We start from the raw sequence: 27,498 nt of genomic DNA on the forward strand, positions 1-27,498 counted from the left end.
GGGGTTTATAGTAGAGTAAGGGTGTCCTAGGAGGAGAGAATTACAGTAATCAAGCTTTGAGAGCAGGGACGTCTGATCACTGTACGGAAGTCTTGGGTGTGTAGTAGTGGCTTGAGTTTTTTTAGGGTATTGAGTTGAAAAAGCCGCTTTTAAGTATAGAGCTCAGATATTTTTTCATGTTTAGCTGTTGATCAATTGTGACTCCAAGATCTCTTACAAAAGGTTGCTCGGTGATAGACTTGCAGGCGGGGTCGAGAGATGAAAGAGATTCAGGGGGCGTGTGGGGAGAGATGAGGAGGAGCTCAGTTTTGTTTGTGTTTCAGGGTAAGGTGGAGGTTGGTGAGAAGGGAATTTATGGATGCAAGGCAGGCTTCCCAGTGTTTTAGTGCGTCCGTAATGGAGTTGTGGATGGGGATGATGATTTGTACATCATCTGCGTAAAGGTAGAATTTGAGATTAAGGTCAGAGAGTAGGTGGCATAAGGGTGTCAGATAGATGTTGATCAGAGTGGAAGAAAGAGAGAAACCTTGAAGGGACTCCCTGTTGCAGGGAGTAAGGGGTGGGAAATGGCGTTACCAAATTTTGACTGAGAATTTTCTATTGGATAAGTAGGACTTAAACCATGAAGCGCTAGGCCGAGATACCGATGATTTCAAGGCAAGTAAGAAAAGTAGTTGTGGCCTTGCACTTGCTTGGGTCTTGGCCTTGCACTTGCTTGGGTCTTGACAAGGCCTCAACATTGCCCGGGCCTAGGCCAAGACCCTAGCATCATGTTCGTGCCAAGACTGTGGCCCCTGCTTTGAGCCTCGGTCTATGCCCTAAGCAAGGCTCCGGCTTCAGGCCTAGTTCTAGGCCAAGAGCCCGGTGTCACACTCAAGCCTAGGCCTGACTGGAAGTTTTATCTGAACTAAACAAGATTTGTTTAATTCGGGAGCCCCTCAGTTCATTTTGGGGTCCTCCGAATGAAATGAATGGCCCCTTATTCATTGTGTTTTACAAATTCAGTTAAAACGAATGCACATTACTAATTCCCATAAAGATGGACATGGATGAGGTGGTTGGGTTTTTGAATTATTGTTTATGTAGATCATGGCCTGATTTCAGAGTAGTAAACTTGTGGTGGACAAGTCTAAAACAGAGCTTTTGTGATGGGTATAGTTTTTGAAAAATTACCAAACTTGGCTGTTCAGCAGGTATTGAATAATATATATAGAAACATAGAAATGACAGCAGAAGAAGACCAAACGGCCCATCCAGCGGGCCAGCAAGCTTTCACACTTAGTAACTTTTCTCATACTTAACTGTTACTCATTGGCCCTTTGGTTCCAATTCCCTTCCAGGCCTGCCATTAATGTAGAGAGCAGTGCTGGAGCTGCATCTAAGAGAAGCATCTAGCTTGATTGGTTAGGGGTAGTACTGCCATCAATAAGCATGCTACTCCCCACACTTATTTGTTTACCCAGCCTGTGCAATTTATTCATTGTTGGTTGTTGTCTGAATATAAATCCACCTTTCTTCATCCCCCCTGCTGTTGAAGCAGAGGAGCTACACTGAATATGCATTGAAGGTAAAGTATCGGCTTAATTGATTCGGGGTAGTAACCGCCATAACAAGCAGGCTATACCCATGCTTATTTGTTTACCCAGACTATGTAATTCAGTCCTTGTTGGTTGTTGTCTGAATATAAATCATCTTTTCATTCATTCTCCCCTGCTGTTGAAGCAGAGAGCTACGCTGGATAAGCAGAGAGCTACGTTGGATATGCATTGAAAGTGAAGTATCAGGCTTATGTGGTTCGGGGTAATAACCAACTTAACAAGCAAGCTACTCCCCACTTTTTTGTGAATGCAAATCCATTTTTTTTCCACATTTCTTCTTGCCATTGAAGCATAGAGCAATGTTGAAGTCGCATTAACCATGAGTATGTTTATTGAATAAAGGTATTATCTCTAGGGAGTTGCCGTCATTCCCGCAAGCCATCCTCTCTTCATTCACATCCTCTAGACTTTATGGATCCACAGTGTTTATCCCATGCCCCTTTGAAGTCCTTCACAGTTTTGGTCTTCACCACTTCCTCCGGAAGGGTGTTCCAGGCATCCATCACCCTCTTGTGAAGAAGTACTTCCTGATATTGGTTCTGAGTCTTCCTCCCGGGAGCTTCAAGTCGTGACCCCTGGTTCTGCTGATTTTTTTCCAACGAAAAAGGTTTGTCATTGTCTTTGGATCATTAAAACCCTTCAAGTATCTGAAAGTTTGTATCATATCACCTCTGCTCCTCCTTTCCTCCAGGGTGTATATATTTAGATTCTTCAATCTCTCCTCATCAGTCATTCGATGAAGACCATCCACCTTTTTGGTCGCCCTTCTCTGGACTGCCTCCATCCTGTCCCGGTACGGTCTCCAGAACTGAGCACAGTACTTCAGGTGAGGCCTCACCAGGGACCTGTACAAGGGGATAACCACTTCCCTTTTCTTACTCGATATTCCTCTCTCTATGCAGCCCAGCATTCTTCTGCCTTTAGCTATCACCTTGTCACATTGTTTCCCCGACTTCAGATCGTTAGACACAATCACCCCAAGGTCTCTCTCCTGCTCCGTGCCCATCAGCCTTTCACCCTCCATCGAATGCAGTTCTTTCGGATTACCACACCCCATATGCATGACTCTGCACTTCTTGGCATTAAATCTCAGCTGCCATATCTTCGACCACTCTTCCAGCTTCCTTATATCCCATCTCATTCTCTCCACTCCTTCTGGCGTGTCCACTCTGTTGCAGATCTTAGTGTCATCCGCAAAAAGACAAACCTTACCTTCTATCTCGTCCACTATGTCGCTCACATAGATATTGAACAGGACCGGTCCCAACACCGATCCTTGTGGCATTCCACTCAACACCGCTCTCTCTTCAGAGTAGGTTCCATTTACCATCACACATTGTCTTCTGTCCGTCAACCAGTTTGCAATCCAGGCCACCACCTCGACACCCACTCCTAAGCTTCTCATTTTATTCACCAGTCTCCTGTGCGGGACCGTATCAAAAGCTTTGATGAAATCCAAGTAGATGACATCGAGTGCTCTTCCTCGATCCAATTCCCTAGTCACCCAGTCAAAAAGGTCAATCAGGTTTGTGTGACAGGATCTTCCGCTGATGAATCCATGCTGCCTCTGGTCCAGCAATTCTCCCGACTGTAGATAGTTCACTATTCTTTCTTTCAGCAGCGACTCCATTACTTTTCCCACCACCGAAGTGAGGCTGACCAGTCTGTAATTTCCAGCTTCCTCTCTGCTCCCACTCTTGTGAAGCGGGACCACCACTGCTCTTCTCCAATCCCTCGGCACCACTCCCGTTTCTAGGGATCTATTGAACAGGTCACTCAGCGGACCCGCAGCACATCTCTGAGCTCCCTCAGTATCCTGGGATGAACCTCATCAGGTCCCATGGCTTTATCCACTTTCAGTTTCCCCAGCTCTTCCCATACATTCTCTACTGTAAATGGAGTTTCATCTATTCCACTCCCCTCCAGTTTCTTGTTAACTAGCGACGGTCCTTCTCCAGGGTCCTCTTTAGTGAACACCGAACTGAAGTATTTGTTTAATATTTCTGCCATTTCTTTGTCTCTCTCCACACACAATTGATCCTTTTCACCTTTCAATTTCACTATACCACTTTGGACTTTTCTCCTTTCTCTGTTGTATCTGAAAAATGAAAACTCTATTACCTTCTCTGCTAATGTTAAAAGTCTCAAGTCACTTTGGACTCCAGTTTTTCTTGGATGCTATATGGAACATGTTGCACAGTGAGTGGATAGCAGTTGTATCCCCTTTTTAGATTCAGTATGCCAAAGATTGTGGTATCTTCTTTGGTAATAGGAGTTTTGGATGATTGCAATATTTTGTTGGTAGGTTTCATAGCCCAACTTAAGAACAAGTTTCAATTGCTTCAAAACAATATGCCTAGATTGGATTGTGGTAAGCTACTTGCCTCTTTACATGGTTACCAATATCTGAGAAAGATAAATTTAAGTTATTGGATATTATCTTTCAGTGTATGAGAGGTCATGGTCCTAAACATCTTCTTGATAAACTGGATTGGTATAGACCTGGTCAGGGCCTTAGGTCTTCCCAGGGTTGTCAATTAGTGGCATCCTAAATTCAGATGTTTGCTAACTGGGCTTTTGTAATTGTGGTACCTTGGTTTTGGAATGATCTGTTTTGGTGAGCAGAATGAAACTATGTGAAATTCTGAAAACAGGTGAAGGCAAACCTGCTCTCTAATGTGCTTTTTAGGAGATGGCAAAACGGTATTTAGCGGCAGGGCTATGGAAGTTGTGAAAACCGGAGAGCAATAAAATATGGCAGCAGTTTTGGGTTTTTTTTGCTTGTAATTTTTGTGAATTTTGTTGTGTTTGTTTTTAAGATTGTGTTTGTTTGGGAGTTTTTTTTACTGATTCTGCAGTATATACATATGATAAATAAATAAAATAAGATGCCAAGAAAAGTACTGGATAAAGGTTCACATAGTCCATGAATCCAAAATATTGATCAAATCTTCTTTTATTTTTACATGCGGCAACTCCACTGTTAACAAGATTTTACATGTGCACAGCTATGGTGGCTACAATGGCCCCCAGTCTAACATGCCTGTACGTGGCGAAATTCGAAGACATTTTCATTTATCCCTCAGCTTGGTTCGGTTTCATACACGCTTCGTTTAGATATATCGATGATATTTTTTTGGTATGGTTGGGTACAGAAATTCAATTCTTTATGTTTTATGACTGGATAAATCAATACACCCCCACTTACAATTTAATTTTTCTATGCACCATTCGCAGATACCCTTTTTGGATATGTTAGAAACCTTTGAAAATTATTCTTTTTCTACCACTATTTACCGTAAGGACACTGACCGCAATACTATCCTCAAATTTGACAGCTGTCACCTGAAGGTATTAAAGAAAAACATCCCTATGGGACAGTTCCTGCATTTATGTAGACTGTGCTCAATGAAAGCATATTTTGTTATGAAAGCTAAGGAGATGTCCTCTCGGTTTAGACTGAGGGGGTACCCTTCCAAGTTTTAAAAACAGCTTTCAAACGTGCTTTGAATATAAACAGGGATTTATTATTTCTTCCGCCACAAAAGAACACGGAAAACATTTTGAATTGCATTTTGCTCTTTTCATCATTAAGTAACTCAATTTCTCAAATTATACGCAGACACTGGCTTGCGCTGTCTTTTCAGCACTTGTTTCAGGGAACCTTGAGGTTTACTTACCGAGGGGCAAAAATTTGCGAGATTTATTAATACATTCGGACTCAACTCTTAGACAACTCAGGGGGTCATTTTTCAAAATGCAGTAAGGCGTTTTTGCATGCGTTAAGGGCTTATCGCATGCGAAAATGTGCAAATTCCAAAAATAGGAGGAGTTAGGGGCGGAGAGTGGTCTGGGTTAGCCTGTCTGTGAAGAGCTATTGCACAGCTGTAATGCTGATTTTAACTACACCTCTTTCAAATGTGTTAGGCTGTGTGATAGCTGCTGTAAGGTTTCATTGCCATTTGCGATGTCTCCCGAGAGAGAGAGCCTGGCCATAATATCATGGCCCATATGCAGGTATTTGTATCCCTATGGTAGGCCCACCTAGTAACTCGAGGTGGGGTTTAGGTATGAGTGTAGGGGGTTAGGGACCACTTTGACATTCTACGTGACACCTACGAACAGAACAGTGGTCTCTTGTGAAGATTTGCTGGCCTTCGGAGTGAGGAAACTCACTCCAAGATGAGATTTGGGCAAGGTTCTCTCAACCTAGCTTGATGTCTCAATTTATTCACCCTGTCGCCGGCAAATGCTTTACACTACATAATAACTCTGACTGTAGTTCTGAGGGGGTGATTTATGTCATACGGTGCCCTGTGATAAATTATATGTGGGGAAGACCTTAAGGCAGGTCCGAACCAGAATCATCGTGCATAGATCTAACATCAAACACTCCTGAGATCTGGCACCTCTAGTAGATCATTTGTTAAAATACACACACACTGAGTTGGACTTGTTCTTCTTTGTTTTGGAGGTAATTGGTTCTCCGCCCAGGGGGGGCAATTATGACCGTCTGATCCAACGGAAGCAGAAATGGATACATATGTTAAATACCGTCACCCCCGCTGGTTTGAATAAGAAGATAGAGTGGTTTCACTTCACATAATTTTCATTGGACAATTTCATTTTGATTGGTGGGTGGGTCTCGTAGCTGATTGGTCCGTGAAGTTTTGGCGTGTGTCTGATACAGTTAAAAACTCCTGTCATACAGTGTAAAACGTGCTCCCTGCTAAACCATCATTGAAATTTGATTAAGGTATGTCCTACTTCAGAAAGTATATATGATTTTATTTATTCGTTTGGCACTGTTTCCATGCTAACATAGTCCCTTTTATACTTTGTTTATAGAATTGTTGTTGTAACCGGTGTGTCCCTCCCGACGCAGCCTTGGCGAAACATGGGTCCGTGTCGGGGGACCCGCTCTGAAATCTAATCTTGTTAACAGTGGAGTTGCCGCAAGTAAAAATAAAAGAAGATTTGATCAATATTTTGGATTCATGGACTATGTGAACCTTTATCCAGTACTCTTCTTGGAGTCTTATATATACATTAGGGATGTGAATCGTTTTTTGACGATTTAAAATATCGTCCGATATATTTTAAATCGTCAAAAATCTTTAGGGCCACGATACAATACCAATTCCCCCGATTTATCGTCAAAAAATCGTAAATCGGGGGGAGGGCAGGAAAACCGGCACACTAAAACCTCCTAAAACCCACCCCCGACCCTTTAAATTAAATCCCCCACCCTCCCGAACCCCTCCCCAAATGCCTTAAATTACCTGGGGGTCCAGCGGCGGTCCGGAACGGCAGCGGTCCGGAACGGCCTCCTGCAATTGAATTGTGTTGTCTTCAGCTGGCGCCATTTTTCAAAATGGCAGCGCAAAATGGCGGCGGCCATAGACCAACTCGATTCGACTGCAGGAGGTCGTTCCGGACCCCCGCTGGACTTTTGGCAAGTCTTGTGGGGGTCAGGAGGCTCCCCAAAGCTGGCCAAAAGTCCCTGGGGGTCCAGCGGGGGTCCGGAAAACGACCTCCTGCCGCGAATCGTTTTCCGTACGGAAAATGGCGCCGGCAGGAGATCATTTTCCGGACCCCCGCTGGACCCCCAGGGACTTTTGGCCAGCTTGGGGGGGCCTCCTGACCCCCACAAGACTTGCCAAAAGTCCAGCGGGGGTCCAGAACAACCTCCTGCAGTCGAATCGTGTTGGTCTATGGCCGCCGCCATTTTGCACCGCCATTTTGAAAAATGGCGCCGGCTGAAGACAACACAATTCAATTGCAGGAGGCCGTTCCGGACCGCTGCTGTTCCGGACCGCCGCTGGACCCCCAGGTAATTTAAGGCATTTGGGGAGGGGTTCGGGAGGGTGGGGGATTTAATTTAAAGGGTCGGGGGTGGGTTTTAGGGGGTTTTAGTGTGCCGGCTCACGATTTTCACGATACTTCAAACACCCAAACGGCAACAATACGATTCCCTCCCCCTCCCAGCCGAAATCGATCGTTAAGACGATCGAGGACACGATTCACATCTCTAATATACATTGAGTGCTGGCTTTGCTTGTGTGTTTTCCTAGACCTCCTTCCTTAAATAAATAAATAAAATAAAAAATTATTAACTAGAGTGCCTAGTTGGTCTTCTTGAAAGAGAACTTCAACACAGGTGACTCAAAAGGTCAGCTCAGGGTCGGCCTGATGGTCAGAGGGCAGTGCTGCACAGCGCCATGCATGCAACCCAGGTTCAGCTCCCGGATCTGGTGCCGCTTATGCTCAGGCTGAGCAATGCTGTGTAGAAGGAGGGAATCCCAGCCGTTGCTTCACAGTGACACCTGCTGGCTGTACTGGGTTACAGAGGAACCACACACAGTTCATGACTTTCTGCCAAAGGATTGCTACTATGATGGCCGGGTTAACAGAGAATGATTTAAAATTAATGCTGAAAAACTCTAGGAATCGGAAACTGAAGACTTACAAGTAGAAAGAAGAGTAGATCGAAAACCATTTGTTAAAAAAATAATAGTAATAATAAGCTGACTCAATATGTTCCCAGCAGTGATACACCCTTAGAAGGATGAAATAACATTTTTAACTGAGTTTCTTGACAGTTTGAGTTAGGTTAGAGAGAACAGAGAAGGCGTGCCAAGCTTTGCATTATAGAGAGAATAGGTGGTTATTGAATTCCTGAGGGTGAATAGTGCTACAGTTAAGAAACGTACACTGAGGTGGGGGGGGAGATTTTTCAAATTAGTCAATTCTGAGTCAGCCGGATTGAAGGGTTTCTTTAACACAGATTCTTTTACAGGCCTTATCTAAGACCATCTAAGCAGACATTTAGCAGCTCTGTGTATGTGAGTGATGTGGGAGTGGAAAATAAGTGTATAAATCCAGTGAAGCTTATAACCGTCTGGGCCTTTGCCCTGAACTGCTGAACTGTAATTATCCGTTTTCAGCTAATCCAGAAAATTAAGAGAGCACAAAGTGTGAGGGTTTCTGGGAAGGCTAGAGGATTGTTTTTGTTTTAAAGACAGGAAATAGATGACATATGCACTAGAATTTTTTTCTGTGAATTTCTCTCCCGCCCTCATCTCTCAAGTCCAGTATATTAACAAAAAGTGAAAAAAAACAAAACTATCCCTTGGCTTATAAGGTGTGCATTTCTTTCTTTTCAGCCTCACTATCCCACAAAGGACTTGTATTACTGTGGTTGAACCAGGGTAACTATAGCAGATTATTTAACTATTCCCACACATTTATTGGTAACCTGTCTTGGACTCAGCTGAATAAAGATCTAAAGCAGTGCTTCACTACCTTTTTTTTTTTTTTTATTTGAGTTTGCTCAATCTTAGTGGCGTTCGAACCAAATGTTGTACAATCTTCACTTTCCCTTGCCACTGGGAGGCAGAGTGGGCTTCAGTGCTAATGGCAAACTAAAAAAGGTACCCCGTAAGGTTAGGGGGAAGAGGGGGTAGAGCAGTGCATTTGGCAGCCCTCTCTGTTATTGGGGGGGGGGGGGGGGGCTCCACTTGGAAGTGCTACACTTGGTGGCACCCCATCGAAGCTGCCGAGGCGTCCTCCGTAGAAGGGGCAGTCCCCCAGGAGTGCCTTTGTCAATGCGAGAGCACTGGGTCATGTACAGCCACAGAGAGATAGCATCTCTAAAGCTTGCAGGAGGAGAGCAGCCTTTTTACCTGTGTGCATCTCATTCTGATGATGATGAGCTTGCAGGACCAGCAGATTATAGGACTACACGCATTCAAATGTCAAATTGAAGCTGGCAGAGAAGGCCTACACACAGGTAAGAAACTCTGCTCTCCTCCTGCCAGTGAAAAAGCAGAGAAGGAGGGTAAGGTTACCAGATTTTTGGTGTGTGAATCTGGGGACTTATTTTGTTTACCAACACCTGCTCCTCTCAGCCCTCCATCTCCTCCACACTGGGTTGCTCTACCATCTATCTCTGCTATCTGGCTCTCTCACTACTCCCCATCATCCACACACTGACTTTCTCTGCCTCCAACCATCTCCTTATACTCTTAGCTCTGCTCAACTGGTTTTTTTTCACTCACCCACCCTCATGCTTTTCCATTCCCTCTCTGACTCTCTCAAACCCAATTAGGTCCTATCATGCTCCTCCAATCACCATCTCTCTGATTCCCTTTCACCCCAATATCCTTTTCTAGCTTTCTCTCATGCACCTTCCCCGATTACCCCTTCCGGCTCCCAAACACTGATCTCCCACCCCCTCTGTGTGTGTACAGCTCTCTCTCTCACCTTTCTCTCTTACCAGTCACCACTCCTATCTCGCTCTCACCCCCTCCCCAGCCCATCATCACCTCTGGCTCTCTTTCACCCTCTCCACCTTTACCACCTCCGATTTTTCACTCCCACCCTCTCCAGCTCTCTGTCATACCCCCTGGTTGTCTCATACATTTCCCCCTCTTTGCACCAGCTCTTGTGCTCCTGCACTTCCCTGCAACACACTTTCACACACACACACACATACACCCCCGCCCCTTCACATATTGTTCCCATGTACCTTCTACCTTGCTTCTCTGTTACTTCCTTTATCCCTCTTCCCTCCTTCTCTCCCACTACCCATAGCCCTAGTCCTCTCTCTCATGTGGCAGCATGGAACGGGGGAAAAAACATTGACAAAACAGCCAAAGTTTGCATTGCTGACTTCAGTGAGATAGGGAGAAAATGACGTTCACACCTCCTTGTGCTCTCTCCAAATGCAGATTATTTTGCCATAGATGGAAAATAAGTTGATTAAATAAATGAATAATACTCCCCACCTCTCTAACATTTACTGCTTTATGTGCAACTACCACAGACATTCAAACCCTCTTTACCTCTTCCTGTCCTTGCAAGCTATAGATAACCCCTGGTGGGAAAGTAGAGAAAGATCCGGAACTGACATCACAAGGCAAAGAATGACCCTCCTGCTCTCAAATCCCCTTGTCATCCCTTCCCCATGTGCTGCCTTTTGCCAAGTATACAGCAGAAGGGCGGGCTGGATATGAGAGTAGATGTTCTTCTTTGCTCTGCTGTGTTTGTTCTAGCCTCACCCCCTTCAGTCCCTGAATAGCAGAAGGGGAGGGGGAAACAACAGGCGGAGAGGAGTTGGATTAGGGAGCAGAGTAGCTCTGCTCAGTTTGCTCTAGGCTCGCCCCTCCCCTCCTAGTCCCTTAATGCAGCAGGAGGAGAGGGTAAATAAGAAGGGAAGCTGGATTAAGGAGCAGAGTAGATTTTCTTTACTTTGCTCTGTGCTCTGTCCACTCAGCCTCATCCCCTCCCCTTTTATTCCCTACATTCTGCCTGGGAGGGGAGGAGCTGAGCAGTAAGCAGTGGGCTGTTGGCCTCTGCATAATTTGGGATACTAGCCAATAAAGTCAGGGCACCCGCCTCTGGCATGAAACAGTTTGCTGTACAGCGATCTAAAGGAAAATATTTGACTATGAACTCAACAAAATATCTATTAAAAATCTGGTTTCTGGCCTGGTGGCTCTGTGGCAGTGCTGTACACTGTCATTTGAAGGCATATTGTTTGATTTCCAGATCAGGTCTTCTGCTCCCCAGATGAGCCAAGACTGCGGAGTTGGTGTTTACAGCCCTTGGGGAGAGCGGAAGGGTGACACTTATTGGGCGGATTTAGGGCCTATAATTGCAGGATTGTGTGTGGCCCCTGGCTGAGGGCTGTCAACTGTAATGATGGGTAGCATAAGCTATTTACCCTCCCATTGTGCCAAGCATTTCAAGACAAAGTTTAGTGCTGCTCATTTGGAAGGTGCAAATATTACTGTTGTCTCCCTCTGCTTCCTGTGCCTCCCTCCTTCGAAGTACTTTGAGGCATTTGTGGTATAATTTAGTTGGGGAGTGGGGCCGGAGATTTTCAGTTCCTGTTGCAAGGTAAGGAAGAAGACAACCATGACGGATAGGGAAGAAATATTCATAGCCTGTACGGGCTTCACAAAGATCTCGTGCGAGCCATTCAGAGCTTTGCTGACACCTGTACTACCTTAAAATGTGGATTCAAGAATCCCATGCCGAGGTCTCCAGGATCCCTCTGCCCACGTTCACACTAGGATGGTGTGCACACATCTTTGCCTTGAACTGAAGAGATATTTTTAAGTGATGTGGAAGCAAACAAAAAAGAAAAATAGCTTGGCAATGGCATAAAGCAAATAACGCTGCAGAGATCACCTGCCCATCATCAAAGAAATATAGGACAGCAAAGCACTAATATTAAGAATGAGCACCAGAAACTATAGCACTGCTCCTTTGTCAAAAGGTCTATCATAAACATGGTTAATAACCTCAAATTTATCGAATATTGACTTTATTTGTTTTGGCCTTTAGTAAGAGGAATGCTGGCATAGACATACCTAAGTGTACCTTGTCCTATAGAAAATGTCTGTGTGAAATGCTGTTTGTACCAGCTCATCCTAACGCATTAACTCTTGGCAAAAGATGCAGGGACAACTGAGAACATACAGCCCATTCTATAACCTTGGCCAACAATGGGATATTTGCCACCGGACAATAGTTTGCACAACACCCTTTATCCATGGTAGCCTTTTTCAAGTCCAGAGTCACCACCAGTTGTTTCAGCTGAGCCGGTAAACAAACACTATTCAGCAGGGAATGAACAATTTGCTGTAATATCAATAGAAAATTGTTTGGCACAGTCTATATCAAGAAAGAAGGACAAGGATCTAAGGGACACTGAGAGATAACCTACAAACTGACAGCATCTCCCACAGTTCCTTTATCCCCACTGGGGGAAACTCTTCCAATCCCCCAAGTCTCTTCTCTCAGATGTAAGCCTATACTACTCCCCCCTATCCCCTCCAGACAGTTGCAAATCTCACCTCCCATTTCCTCAACCAATAAAAAAAAAAAAAAGCACAACACTCCCGAACCTTATTACTCCAAAAATCCACAAAACTATCTCCACAGGGTTCTACTGGGATGGCCACCCCTGATCTACAATCACTACCCAAAGCCAACCACACCAAAAAAATAATTCCTTCGGTTTATTTTCAGCAGCTAAAATTTTATCTTCCAAAAACTGTTTTTTTTAGCACATACCACCTTCCCATAATAACTATTTGCTTCTTTATGCCACAAAAGCTTATCAACCAAACTGTGATTTTACCCATTTATTTTCCATTCTCCTAACAACCCTACTCTGATCACACAATGCTAGCAAAATCCAAGGTGTAGAAGCCCTATTCCTTCTACACCTGATCTTTTCTGGAGCCACGTTATCTAAAGCTTGCTGAATACTAGTATTTTCCACCAATCTATTAACCCAGCCAGGTCATTTATTCTGGGGTCAATTTGCAATTCACTCCATTCTTGATAGAATATATCAGAATCAATTTTGTCCATAGATCACTGCATCCTTTTACCAATATTTAAATTTGTTCCCTCTATAGGACAAAAAGAAAAATTAATCCGTCTATGATCTGACCACCCTGCTTCTTGAGTTCCCTCTATTCTTAGTTTTCCCACACCTAAGGTTCTTGCAGAACCAAAGACAAGATCCAACATATGACCTTTATTATGAGTTGAGCCATCAACTAATTGCATCATATCAAAAGCTATCGTAGAGGTTATAAATCACTTACCCAATGCATCTTAACCCCCCTATATGGGAGGGAACTTCCCTATCCCCCTAACTAACCTTCCTCCCTTTTCCCCTCTCCTCTCCTCTCCTCTCCTCCCCAACCCCTAAACCCGACCTACCTACCCTAATTTCTTTTGCCTTACACTTTACCTGCTCCTCCGAGCAGATGTAAGTTGTGCGCGCTGGCCGGCTGCCATTGCGCGCTTTATCAGGACAGTGCAAAATGGTGCTGTCCTGGCCAGCCCCTGCTCGCCCCTGGCCCGCCACTTTTGATTTGAGATGGTCTTCGGCACATACACGGAGATACGTGCGTGGCTGGGAACCTTTAAAAATCCACGCGCGTATCTCAATTTTTACACACAACAGCGTTTTAAAATGTAGCTGCTAGGGTTTATTTTTAATAATCTCTAACAAACATCTCTGACAAGCAATGTACACAATATAGTACAGCAAAAAATATTCCTATAAGAAAGTTGTAAAATTATGAATTTTTAATCATGTTTATCTAATGTAAATCAGAATCTGAAAATAAAGCCATTCTTTCTGAGGTGGAAAAGAGTGTTTTATTTCTGAAGAATTCCATGAACCAATTCAGATCATATTAAATGTACTATCTCCCAGAGATTAAAATCTGACTTTTAAAAAAGGATACAAATATTGAAACTCTCTCTTTGGGTCTAAAACCTATTGCTCCATTAACAAATAACTTTTGAGCCGGGCCTGAGTAGACCTAAATGTACTGGTTTGGTTTGGTTTTACAATGTGTATGTTTATACAGTGAATTGTGTCCAGAACAGATGTCTGGTGATTGGGTGGGCAAGAAATAACTAAATAAATACTGTATCTGGAACTAAAACCTTTCAATTCTTTTTATAACACGTAGCACAGCCATGCTAACTGGATCACATTCTGATGCAAACACAGATCTGGCCAGTTACTTTCATAGACCTCACCTTTCAATCAGCAAACAGCGGTGGACTAACCTGCCTGGCGCAGAGTGGCGGCGCTATGCCCTGCCATGAGAGGGATGTGGGTTTGATTGCCAGCTCACATCTTCTGCTGCCTGGCTTGGCTGGGGTTGGGGATGCTATAGAGGCAGTGTTTACATTCCTTTAAGGAAGAGTTCCATAGTGATCATGTGATGGTGAAAGCCAGTGGCTGAATTTAGGGCCCAAGATTCCATCAGGGGTTCTTATGTATGGCCCTTGGCTGAAGACTGTCGCTGCAATTGCTGGACTTAAAGTAAGTTAGAAGGAGATATAAAATAGGGGGAAGATCCCTAAGTGGTTGTAAGTGAAGGTTCTTGGCAGCTGATCCCAACCCTCATTCAAAGTGAGCTGAAGCCCAAAGGAATAAATGGAAACTGGCTAAAAAAAAAAATGTTTTTTCCAGTAGATCATCTCTTAATAAGAAAAAAAAGATGTGCCATGCTGGGTCAGATCAATGTTCCATTGAGTCCAACATCTTTTCTCTGACAGTGGACAACTGGAAGTCATTAGGAAGCACCCAGCAAATCCTAAAGAGTCCATCCAATTCCTTGTTGCTCACAGCTAGGGATAAGCAGTGAGTTTCCTGAATTCACTTGGCTATTTATTATTTATGGACCTTTCCTCCAGGAACTTGTCCAAACCCCTTTTAAACCCAGCTATGATAGATGCCTTGACCACATCCTTTGGCAACAAATTCTACAACTTAATTGTGCGTTTAGGAAAAAAATACTTTCTCCCATTTGTTTTAAATATGTTACCTTTTAGTTTCATGGAAATCTCCCCTAGTCTTTTGACTATTTGAAATGGTAAATAATCGTTTCCTATTTACCTGTTCCATCCCTCTCACAATTTTATAAACCTCTATAGTAATTACTTCTCAGCCATCTCTTCTCAAAGCTGAAGAGATCTAACTTGTTTAGCCTTTCCTCATAAAGGAGCTGTTCCATCCCCTTTATCATTTTTGTTGCCCTTCTCTTTATCTTTTCTAGTTTTGCTATATCTCACATGGGGGTAATTTTGAAAAGAAGTTACACATGTAAATATAACTATTATTGTAACATTTTTCAAATACCCACTTACTTGAGTAAATGCTTTTGAAAACCAGGCCCATAGTTTATAACATTCTTTTCCAGCAAGAGAGTTCAGTGTGTTACAATAAGCTGGGTGTGCTACACATACAGGGCCTGATTTTCAAAAGCATTTACATGCTTAAAATTGTTTTTCTCATAAGAACATAAGAAATTGCCATGCTGGGTCAGACCAAGGGTCCATCAAGCCCAGCATCCTGTTTCCAACAAAGGCCAAAACCAGGCCACAAGAACCTGGCAATTACCCAAACACTAAGAAGAACCCATGCTACTGATACAATTTATAGCAGTGGCTATTCCCTAAGTTAAATTGATTAATAGCCATTATTGGACTTCTCCTCTGAGAACTTATCCAAACCTTTTTTGAACCCAGCTACACTAGCTGCACTAACCACATCCTCTGGCAACAAATTCCAGAGCCTTATTGTGCGTTGAGTGAAAAAGAATTTTCTCCGATTAGTCTTAAATGTGCTACTTGCTAACTTCATGGAATGCCCCCTAGTCCTGCTATTATTCGAAAGTGTAAATAACCGAGTCACATCTACTCGTTCAAGACCTCTCATGATCTTAAAGACCTCTATCATATCCCCCCTCAGCCGTCTCTTCTCCAAGCTGAACAGCCCTAACCTCAGTCTTACCTTATAGGGGAGCTGTTCCATCCCATTTATCATTTTGGTTGTCCTTCTCTGTACCTTCTCCATCGCAACTATATCTTTTTTGAAATGCGGTGACCAGAATGTACACAGTATTCAAGATGCAGTCTCACTATGGAGCGATACAGAGGCATTATGACATTTTCTGTTCTATTAACCATTCCCTTCCTAATAATTCTTAACATTCTATTTGCTTTTTTGACTGCTGCAGCACACTGAGCCGACGATTTTAAAGTATTATACACTATGATGCCTAGATCTTTTTCCTGGGTGGTAGCTCCTAATATGGAACCTAACATTGTCTAACTACAGCAAGGGTTATTTTTCCCTATATGCAACACCTTGCACTTGTCCACATTAAATTTCATCTGCCATTTGGATGCCCAATTTTCCAGTCTTGCAAGGTCCTCCTGTAATGTATCATTGTCTGCTTGTGATTTAACTACTCTGAATAATTTTGTATCATCTGCAAATTTGATAACCTCACTCGTCGTATTCCTTTCCAGATCATTTATATATATGTATTGAAAAGCACCGGTCCAAGTACAGATCCCTGAGGCACTCCACTGTTTACCCTTTTCCATTGAGAAAATTGACCATTTAATCCTACTCTCTGTTTCCTGTCTTTTAACCAGTTTGTAATCCACGAAAGGACATCGCCTCCTATCCCATGACTTTTTAGTTTTCATAGAAGCCTCTCATGAGGGACTTTGTGAAACACCTTCTGAAAATCCAAATACACTACATCTACTGGATCACCTTTATTCACATGTTTATTAACTCCTTCATAAAAATGAAGCAGATTTGTTAGGCAAGACTTCCCTTGGTTAAATCCATGTTGACTGTGTCCCATTAAATTATGTCTTTCTATATGCTCTACGATTTTGATCTTGAGAATAGTTTCCACTATTTTTCCCGGCACTGAAGTCAGGGTCACTGGTCTATAGTTACCCGAATCGCCCCTCGATCCTTTTTTAAATATTGGGCCCTCCTCCAGGTACAGTGGATGACTTTAATGATAAGTTACAAATTTTAACTAATAGATCAGAAATTTCATTTTTGAGTTCCTTCAGAACCCTAGGATGCATACCATCTGGTCCAGGTGATTTGCTACTCTTTAGTTTGTCAATCTGGCCTACTACATCTTCCAGTTTCACAGTGATTTCGTTCAGTTCGTCTGACTCATCACCCCTGAAAACCATCTCCGGAACTGGTATCTCCCCAACATCCTCATTAGTAAACACGGAGGCAAAGAATTCATTTAGTCTTTCTGCAATGGCCTTTTCTTCCCTAAGAGCCCCTTTAACCCCTCTGTCATCTAATGGTCCAACCGACTCCCTCATACGTTTCTTGCTTTGGATATATTTTAAAAAGTTTTTATTATGAGTTTTTGCCTGTATGGCCAACTTCATTTCAAATTCTCTCTTCGCCTGTCTTATCAATGTGTTACACCAACCTTGACAATACTTATGTTTTATCCTATTTTCTTCAGATGGATCCTTCTTCCATGTTTTGAAGGATGTTTTTTTTTGGCTAAAATAGCCTCTTTCACCTCACCTTTTAACCATGATGGTATTCATTTTGCTTTCCTTCCACCTTTCTTAATGCGCGGAATACATATGGACTGCGCCTCTAGGATTGTATTTTTAAACAATGTCCAAGCCTGTTGAACTCTTTTAACCTTTGCAGCTGCACCTTTCAGTTTTTTCTAACTATTTTCCTCATTTTATCAAAGTTTCCCTTTTTAAAATTTAGTGTTAGAGCTGCAGATTTACTTATTGTCCCCCTTCCAGTTATTAGTTTAAATTTGATCATGTTATGATCACTGTTGCCAAGTGGCCCCACCACCGTTACGTCTCTCACCAAATCCTGCGTTCCACTAAGAATTAAATCTAAAATAGCTCCCACTTTGCCCATGTAAGTGGGCTTTTGAAAATTGCTAAAATATATGCCATTGAATTACCCATAAGAGTAATCATTTTGCTTTCCTTCCACCTTTCTTAATGCGCGGAATACATATGGACTGCGCCTCTAGGATTGTATTTTTAAACAATGTCCAAGCCTGTTGAACTCTTTTAACCTTTGCAGCTGCACCTTTCAGTTTTTTCTAACTATTTTCCTCATTTTATCAAAGTTTCCCTTTTTAAAATTTAGTGTTAGAGCTGCAGATTTACTTATTGTCCCCCTTCCAGTTATTAGTTTAAATTTGATCATGTTATGATCACTGTTGCCAAGTGGCCCCACCACCGTTACTTCTCTCACCAAATCCTGCGTTCCACTAAGAATTAAATCTAAAATAGCTCCCACTTTGCCCATGTAAGTGGGCTTTTGAAAATTGCTAAAATATATGCCATTGAATTACCCATAAGAGTTACTCACGTAAGTGCACTTTAAGCAAGTAAATAGCTTTTGAAAATTGCTACAATAGTAGTTACATTTACACAAACAACTCCTTGGAAAATTCACCTGAATGTGTATGGGAAATAACTAGTCCATCTGAGTACATAACAGCAATATTTACAGCACCAAAAAAACCCAGTTGGTTTCAGTGAATAAGTAGTCTAACACAGGACCATACTAATGTAGTGAGTTAAGGTTGATTCTAGGGGAAGCTACAGCATAAATATTGTGAGCTACAGTGATATTTACCATGATATATAACATCTGTAGAAAATCTCTACCCTCTTCATCTTTTGTTGCGTTTTAACCTTGAAGTAAAATACATTAAAACAGTGTTTGTTCCATGTCTCTTCACATCCTGTCCCACAACTACCAAGTGAAAATTATATTTCTGAATTCCGTGGAAACTGAATTAAAATAAAAACATGGAATACCTTGATTTAATGTGTCCTCCCATCTTGTATTTCTCTAGCAATCCTAAATACTTAAAGCTCTAGAGTAAACGGTATTGATTCACATGATGATGGGATACATTCAGCAGTTCCTGTTGGTTTTCTTTGCGGGGTAGTTCATTTCAAAGTAAAGACCTAATCATGAGCACCAAGGAGCTGTCAAAAGAACACTGGGACAAAACTGTGGAAAAGCACAGATCTGGGGATGGGTATAAAAAATTGCAAAGTCCTTGAATAACCTTCAGAGCATGACCAAGATGATTTTCAAGAAGTGGACTGCATATGTCACCACCAATACTCTGTCTAGATAAGGCCATCCTCCAAACTCTATGGCGAAGCAAGAAGCAAACTAATAGGGAGGCAACCAAGAGGCCAATGGCAACTTTGAAAGCGCTTTAGACTTCCATTGCCAAGATTGGTCAAAATGGACTTGTGACAGTAATATCCAAGGCTCCTCAAATTTGGCCTGTAGCTTATATAGTATAGTAGGGGGGCAAGAAAGAAGCAATTACTCAAGAAATCCCACTTTAAATCCCGTTTGAAGTATGCCAAGGAACACTTGGGAGATACCATAGCCATGTGTCAAAAACGATTTTTGGTCTGAGAATACTAAAATATAACTTTTTGGCTTGAATGTAAACCAAACAGGACAACACCCGGAGAACACCATCCCTATTGTGAAGCATGGTGGTGACACCATCAAGCTATGGAGATGTTTGTCATTTGTAGGGACTGGGGCACTTGTCAGGATAGAAGAGATAATGAATGGGGAAGAAGAGTAAAGAAAAGCCCTTGAGGGAAACCTACTGCCGTCTGCAAGAAAGCTGAAACTGGAATGGGCATTCACCCTTTAACATGAGAATGACTCTTAAGTACCCAGCCAAAACTACACTGGAGAGGCTAAGGAACAAATAGGTAAATGTCCTGGAGTGGCCCAGTCAGAGTCCTGGCCTCAGTCTCATAACAAATCTGTAGCATTAATTGAAGATTGCTGGCCATTAACACCTCCTGAGGGACTTGATAGAGTTTGAAATGTTTGGTAAAGAAAAATGGTCTAATATTTACAAATCTAGGTGAGCAAAGCTAGTAGAGACCTATCTTAACATAGTCTTATCTCTAATTGTTGCACCAAGTATTGACTGGGGGTGGAGACTTTTCCAAACTGATGGATTTCAGGGTTTTTTTGGATACATATATGATTTGTCCCCAAATACAGTGTTTTTGGCTCTGAAAGATAAGAGAATTTGGTGTAATGATCAGTGGAAACAATCTGTTTAAAGGCATACAAGTTTGATACACTAGCACAGAAAATGTGAAAAATATTCACAGGGGGAGTAGACCTTTGATAGCCAATATATTTCAGAAGAACACGACTACAGAGGTATGTGTGTAGAACAATATGGGAGGTCAGGCCAGTAAGTGAATGTGCTGGAAAGCTACAGGCACTAGTCTCAATGGATCGTAAGTCACAAGAGGATTCATATTATGAGTGCAATCCAAATGCTTTTTGAAAAAGCCCGGTTTTCATTAGTTTTTTGAAGGGTAGGAGATGTAGAGCTCATCTAATACAAGGTGGTAGAGAGGTCCAGAGAGTTGGTGTGGATCTAGCGAAGGTTCTCTTCCTGGTGTAGACAAGGTGCATCACTTTCTGGGCCGGCATAACAAGACTAGCTTGGATTCCTAATGCAGGCAAGGCACATTGCTTTGGGGGCTAGCATGACTAGGCAGGCTTGGGTTAATGAATGCAGTGGGGTGACCAGAACTGTACACACCATAGATCTACACGGGTATTATGGTATGCACCGTTTAAGTCTCTTTTCCATTCCATAATATTTATTGCTTGTCTTTTTAAAAAGAAGCCACAAATCAAGGAACCTACGGTATTTATTAAAGAACATCAACACACATTAAATGGCTGCATTGAGGCATTAATATGTGTTGATGGTAATGTACATGCTGTATTACCATTAATGACCAAAGCAATCCTTACAAGTCATTAACACTATAAATATTTTAAGGAGCTGAATCACATGTACATTTTTACAATCAGTTTATAATATTAAAACAAGATACTGCAAATCATATTAGGCCACACAGTAACATAGTAATGATGGCAGAAAAAGACCAAAATGATCCATCTAGTCTGTCCAGCAAGCTTCCCAAGGTAGTAACTGTGGCTCTCTGCAGGTTACCCCCAAGCTTTTTTATTTATTCCCAACCTCTAGCCTTTAAAGGATCCACAAAAATGTAACTAACTCGCCTCTAAACACCCACATGTCCCTTAAAGGTGAATTTTAAAAGTCTAATACATGCATTAATTAGAGGATGTGCGAATAAGTCAGGCTCACACCCCCCAAGCAAATTTTAGAAGTTGCTCAGATACGCGCATATCTCCCGCAGTGCGCACATCTCCACAGTTTTTTGAAAGAGGCAGGGCAGGGCATGGGCATTTTAGGATGTGAACCAGAGATGTGCATGTAAATATTACATGACTGGGCGCGCATCCAGATCCCCTGCCAAGTAAGTTTATTTCTGCTATGGAGGAGATATAAGTTATGAAATAAAGAAAAATAGACAGAACTGCAGGGTTTTAAGGGTCGGGCTAACTGGGGGGAGTGAACTATTTAACTAGGAAGTTTGTAGGACCTTCCCCTTAACTGGGCAAAGTGTGGATGAACTGGTTTAACTGGCAGTGGCATCGGTGTGTGCCAATGTTAAAAGTTTATGTATGTTTTGCACTGTAAGCCGCATAGATCAACAATGTTGGATATTGCACATTATAAATGTAACAAATAAATGAATAATAAAATCCCCCAATTTATGCAGTAGAAGCAAGATTTGTGTGCACACCCTTGTAAAATTTGGTGCACATGCATGTAAACTATTCTATAAAGTGCATGCATGTTATGAAATGGCCCGCATCCCTGGGCGCAGGCTGGCGCACACTCATAAATGTGCACCCGCGCGCTGGTTTGAAAGTTAACATCCCTGTCAACAGTAAGGACACATTGGGCTTAAGATATCTGTCCTCGCCCTCAACTTAAGTGAGCAAGATGGCTGTTCTGATCCTACCCTCTGAATCAAATCAAGACCACACCCCCATACTTATGCATAGCAGAGTGTGAGGTCAGCTGGTGCTGTTCTGATTTTGGCATTGCCGAATGATAAGAGGAGGAAATAGAGCTCTCTCCTTCCTTAGACAAAGAAGATACCATTTGAAGTGATAGGCATAAGGAGGGAGGAGGTATGAGTATCTGACTGAAAAGGGGGTCTATCTCAAGTAAGGGTCTGTTTTGAGAAGGTCTGATCACAAGGGGTGAATGTCAGCTTGGGGAGACCCAAGGATCCTAATGTGATTTGCGATATCCTGCCAAGCCTAATGCAAAAACGTATTACACTTCTGGGGGAGATGTGCTTACATTTTCAGGGTAATTTCCAACAATATGCATAAGCCAGCACATACACATACACATATAAGTTTAGGTGCCCACAGAGTTATGCCTGTATTTTATAAGCTCTTTGGCTGGAACCACACAGTTTATGTAATCTGCATATCTCTGCCCCGAGAGTTCATGCATATATTTCAGTTTACACATGTTTTAAATGCAGGGAGCCACATATTTTCTATACTTATTTTATAAATGTAAACACACTTATTTTACTGGTAAAATAATTCAGTTTATTTGGTTAACATTCCACCTTTCAGGCACTTCATTCAGAAACTAGTGGTATTTCCCTATATTATAGTAAATGTGGGTGGTTATTTACTGCCACTTATGCGGGGAGTCAGGAATTTAATAAAGTACGTGCATACTCCACAACTGAAAATACTTGTACTTTTAAGCATCAGTTTTCTGACACCTCCACCACTTCACCCACACTTCCACCAGTTCACTCAGACCCTATATCATTTCATCCTGACCCTCTACCACCACTTCACTCAGACCTCCCACCCAAATACTGAAGACAAAAATAAACTGCAATTTCCTGTCCACGACTCGATTAGCGAGCTTAAAAACATATGTGTACGTTTGGTAATGCGTGTTTATCCCTTACAAAACACCAATATGTGCACAAACTACCGAATCCTGTCCCTCGAATGCCCCTTTTTTTTCATTTACATTTCCGTGCAACACTGCATACTTACAGGTAGATTTTAAATGCCCTGCGCGCACAAAGTGGGAGAAGCGTGCTCAAGTGGATGTTATAAGCCGCCCATGGACGCACAAGGAAAAGGTTTGCAAAAAGAAGCAGTGTTGGGAGAAGGCCAAGAGGTGTGTGCGTAAATACGTATACACACAGGTGTGCGCCAGGGTCCCCTGCCGTGTACTTTACTTCTGCTGTGGAGGATGTGTACGTAGTAAAACAACAAACATTTAGGACAAGGATGTGGGGATTTTAAGAATCGGGGTTAATGGGGGAAGGGTGGCTATAAAACTGGGGGGGGAAGGGGGGACAATTCCTATCCCTAAACTGGGCGAGCTGGGAGCAAACTGAGAAAACTGCCTATGGCATTGGCACGCATCCCTTGTAAAATTTCCCCAACTTCTGTGGTAGATGCATGAGTTGCGTGCACATGCGCGCCTCCATTTAAAATTATGCACACGTGGATGCGCGACCAGGCTATATTATAACGTGCGCATATACACACGTATGTTATAGAATGGATGTGTCTCTGGGCGTGAGCCGACATACACACGTACATGTCCGCCTCCCCCGCAGCTGTTTCAAAGTTAACCTCCCAGGGTTTTACAAAGCTATTTGTGTATGTACATGCTACTTACATGAATAACTTCCAATTTTACATACTAAAACCTTATGAAAATGACCCTCTTTTTGGGTTAGCCTTCACTGGCTAATGCAAAACATGTTAGCTAGCACCTTAAATAAATCAGGGGTTATATGCACTGCTAATACTTCTGTGAAACGTGTGCATTAACGCCAAAAGCCATATAAGTCCCAGTCTTGCATAGTACAACAGACCATGATAGCTACCCAAATATTGCAATTTCAGTGGGTAATAGCTGAATGCTGAATGTAAGCAAATTAATTTTTGTCTAATAAACTAAGCTTGAGTAAAACAGATCTGGTGTTTTTGGAGCTGGCAGGCACACACATATCAAACACAGGTCTCATTGTTACCAAATGGCTCATGTTAGTTTTTATGGGCTCTACAATGCACCTTATTCCTAGGTGATGCATTTAGAGGTGAATTTTAAAAGCCGGACAAGAGCCAAAATCGGGAGATAGATACACATGTAGGACATGCGTGGGTTCACCCGATTTTAAAACCCACCTACATGCAGGCACATCTCCCGATACGTATCTCACTTTGAATGAAAAAGGGGTGTGGTGCGGGCGGGACATGGGCATCCCAAGAGATGTGCGTGCAAGTATCTACGCACTTGGACACGCACCCAGGTCCAGTGCCACATACGTTTACTTCTGCTTTGGAGGAGGTATACGTTTAAAATAAACTAATAAATAAATACAGGCATCCCTGAAGGATTTAAGGGGTCTGGGGTATCTGGGGGGAGTGCAGGCTAAAGAACCAGGTGAGGTTTGGAGGACCTAGCATGAGACTGGACAAACTGGTGAAACTGGTTTTGGTGTTGATGCGCGCCTGTTATAAAATCCCTCTCTTGCATGACTCAAATCCGACTTTACATGGCTGTGCTTGTCCACATGCAAAATTGGGTGCACACATGCACTCGCCTAGGCTATTGTATGACATACGTGCCTATGTGCATGCATGTTATAAAATTGCCACGCCTCTGGGTGAGCACCAAAACACACGTGTACATGTGCGCCCATGCGCCCATTTCAAAGTACCCATCTCTTTTATTTATGCATGTATTTATATATTTAAAATAATTTAGATTCTCCCCCACTCAGACAAGAATTTCAGGCCATATTAAACATAAGTGATAGCACACAATAGAATACAGTAAAAAGATTGTCATTCCAGTGAGAATTATTATTTGGCTCTGTTCTTATGTCAGCAGTCAACATTGATAACTAGAATGGGCAACCCATTTATTTTCCATGGACTATTTTTCTTGCAAGATAAGTTTCAGGGGAGATTGCTGTGGGAATAGAAGATGTTAGCTGAACTAAAATCCCCAGGTAATACTTGCTGGTCTTTGTGATGACACAGAAACACTGGCTATTGGGTCATTTGCAGGCGTTGACAGTATTGAAAATATACTGGCCATGTTTCTAACATGCTTCCTGAGTAGCATTGCCAATGCGTTTATTATCAGGATAACTTTCAAACAACTCTACATAGTGGCTTATACGTATGTTTAGGGCTGTGCTTAAATCTAAGATCGCATTTTGTAACATGCATATATTAGATATGTGCATATTATAAAATCTGCATATCTCTACCTCGCAACATATGCATATATGTATGTTTGTTTATTTATTTATTTTAAAACTTTTTTATACCGGCATTAGTGGGTACAGCATACCGGTTCACATCCGAACCAAAGGTAGAAAGTACAAAAAACAGAGACAGGGGATGGGACAGGAGAGAAAGAGGAGGCCGAAAGAAAGCACACAGAGCTACAAATAATATATATGTTTACGTGCAAATACAGGCAGTGCACTGAAAGTGATTATTTCAATGCATTGAATACGCGTTCTTTTCCTACCAATTTTAAAAAGATACACATATTTAACGCATGAAATGAAAGTAGGACTTAGTAGCGTAAAACTATCCACATCAGTCGCTATATTTTAAAAAATGCGAGTGTAATTGAAATTACCAGGTTACCAAGCATGCCACCAAATTTCCCAGTCCTTGTCTAGGTCATTGAGATCTTCCTAGTTCTTCAGCCTGAGCTCCCCCATTTCATCCAGACCTCCCACCCAGCCAGCATTCTGCAATAAACAAATCTGATAGCAATTCCGCAAGATAATTGGCATGTGTAAAATTATGCAACTAAGTTGCCAAACGTGGGCGCAGATTTTTTAAAAATAGCAAGTTCTGCACATAACTGTAGGCCCCGCCCCAGAACACCCCTAAACTGACCCTTTTTTTACGCACGTCTATCTGCGCCCAAAACATAAATTACATTGTATTTTTAACTTTGATAAAATTGCAGTTGCAAAAGCACAGGGTACTTTCGCCAATATATATTCGTTTTTATGCGGGTAACTCTTTGAAAATATACCCCATATTTTTTTTTTAATATTCTAAGGTTTTTAAACCACTCCTCCCCAAAAATGGCTACAGAGTGGTGAAAGAAAAAAAAGAACTTGGGTATATATTTTGAAATTGTGGTGCTGGAATACGCAGTACCCCTTTTAGTGTAAGTTCTCATGTTGCCGAAAAAAAAAAAAAGAATTTAGGAGGCATGCCTAGCCTTGGAGCGCCAGGTGCCATTTTATTATAGGTACTGAGCAAGGGCAGTGTCAGACATTGCCGCAGCTCCCGCTGTCAGAGGCTGAGCTGGTATTATGGAGAAAAAAATGGCAGGCCTGAGAATCTTATCCTCTGAAATGAAAGTCGAATGCCAAATCAATATTCCTGCAGGATTTCCGATAGCAATGGGGGAATGGGAAAGCTCACAGTTAAGCATATGGGCATTAAGATAATTGTCAGATCTGTTGGCGGACATGATAGAAGACAGATGGGTACGAATCAGTGCTCTCCACTGCAGCACCCAGGGACACAATTTGACGTTTTACCTGCCTGAGCTACTCTGCCATATTTGTCACTAAATGTGCTGAACAGCATCTTTACTAAACGTTAAGTGGGATATTTTGGTAATTGATAAATGTATAGTATAAGGACGCCCTCTAGCGAAAGGCACAAGAAACATTCTGCTGAAAAAGGAATATATGTATATCTGTTTGGCTCCTTGGCACTGTGTTCGGTGCTGTCTCAAGAAAATGTCACTTCCATTTTTGTTTTCTTTTTTTCCCCCCACAGGTTGGGGCTCATCGCGAAGACGGCGTGGGTCTACGAGGCAGCCATTCTCTCGTGCCAAACCAGGTTCCCGTTCCACAACTGCCAGTCCAGTCTGCGACATCTCCTGACTTGAACCCAGCCCAAGATCCCTACCGGAGTAAGTACATCACAGTCACAAAGTTGCACAATCAAATTCTTTCGGTGCAGGCTCGTTTTGTAGAGGCAGAATTAAAGCCTTGTTTTCTTTGTCTTTGTTCTTTTTTTTTTTTTCTTTCTTTCAATGTCTTTATTACATTCTTTTTGTTTCTTCAACTCTTGTTTCTTTCTCTCCGGTGTTTCTTTTGTTCCGTGCTCTAACAAATAGTATAAAAAGCATAATAGCTGTACTTTCACTGTACATTTTTAATTAGTTTTGTTGTTTGTTTTAAAATTTAAAGGTGCAGTATTTGACATATTTATTTTTAGGTTAATAATGCAGCAGCTGGAACAAAGTTATTAAGAGATTTGTAGCCAGATTTTAGTTTGTGATTTTTAAAATTTTGTTTGCTGTTTTAGTATCTTATAAACTGTACAGTGGGAGCTACATAGTTTATAATACCACGTAGTTCAGCTCTGGGAGAGCACATATATGGCTCAGTGTGTGCCAGTCTTTCAAATGCAAAGAAAGCACTTCCTTCCTTTACCTAATTTATAAACATGCACTTAGAGGTGAATTGTAAAAGCCCGATGTGCGAAGAAGTTGGGGCTAACTGGGAAAGTGAAGGCTATCCTGTC

The 27,498-nt window shown here is 42.2% G+C and overlaps 1 protein-coding gene across 6 annotated transcripts in view; it reads left to right on the top strand.

The window, feature by feature from the left end:
* Positions 1-27,498, top strand: part of TCF4 (transcription factor 4) — an 815,154-nt gene that overhangs the window by 752,459 nt on the left and 35,197 nt on the right. For all 6 annotated transcript variants that reach the window (XM_029579771.1, XM_029579775.1, XM_029579788.1 and 3 more), the window contains one exon: positions 26,746-26,881. In XM_029579771.1, the coding sequence (XP_029435631.1) occupies positions 26,746-26,881 (136 nt within the window). The remainder of the gene's footprint in view (positions 1-26,745; positions 26,882-27,498) is intronic.

The sequence above is a fragment of the Rhinatrema bivittatum genome, chromosome 1, assembly GCF_901001135.1.
Source record: "Rhinatrema bivittatum chromosome 1, aRhiBiv1.1, whole genome shotgun sequence".
In the NCBI taxonomy this organism is placed as follows: domain Eukaryota; kingdom Metazoa; phylum Chordata; class Amphibia; order Gymnophiona; family Rhinatrematidae; genus Rhinatrema; species Rhinatrema bivittatum.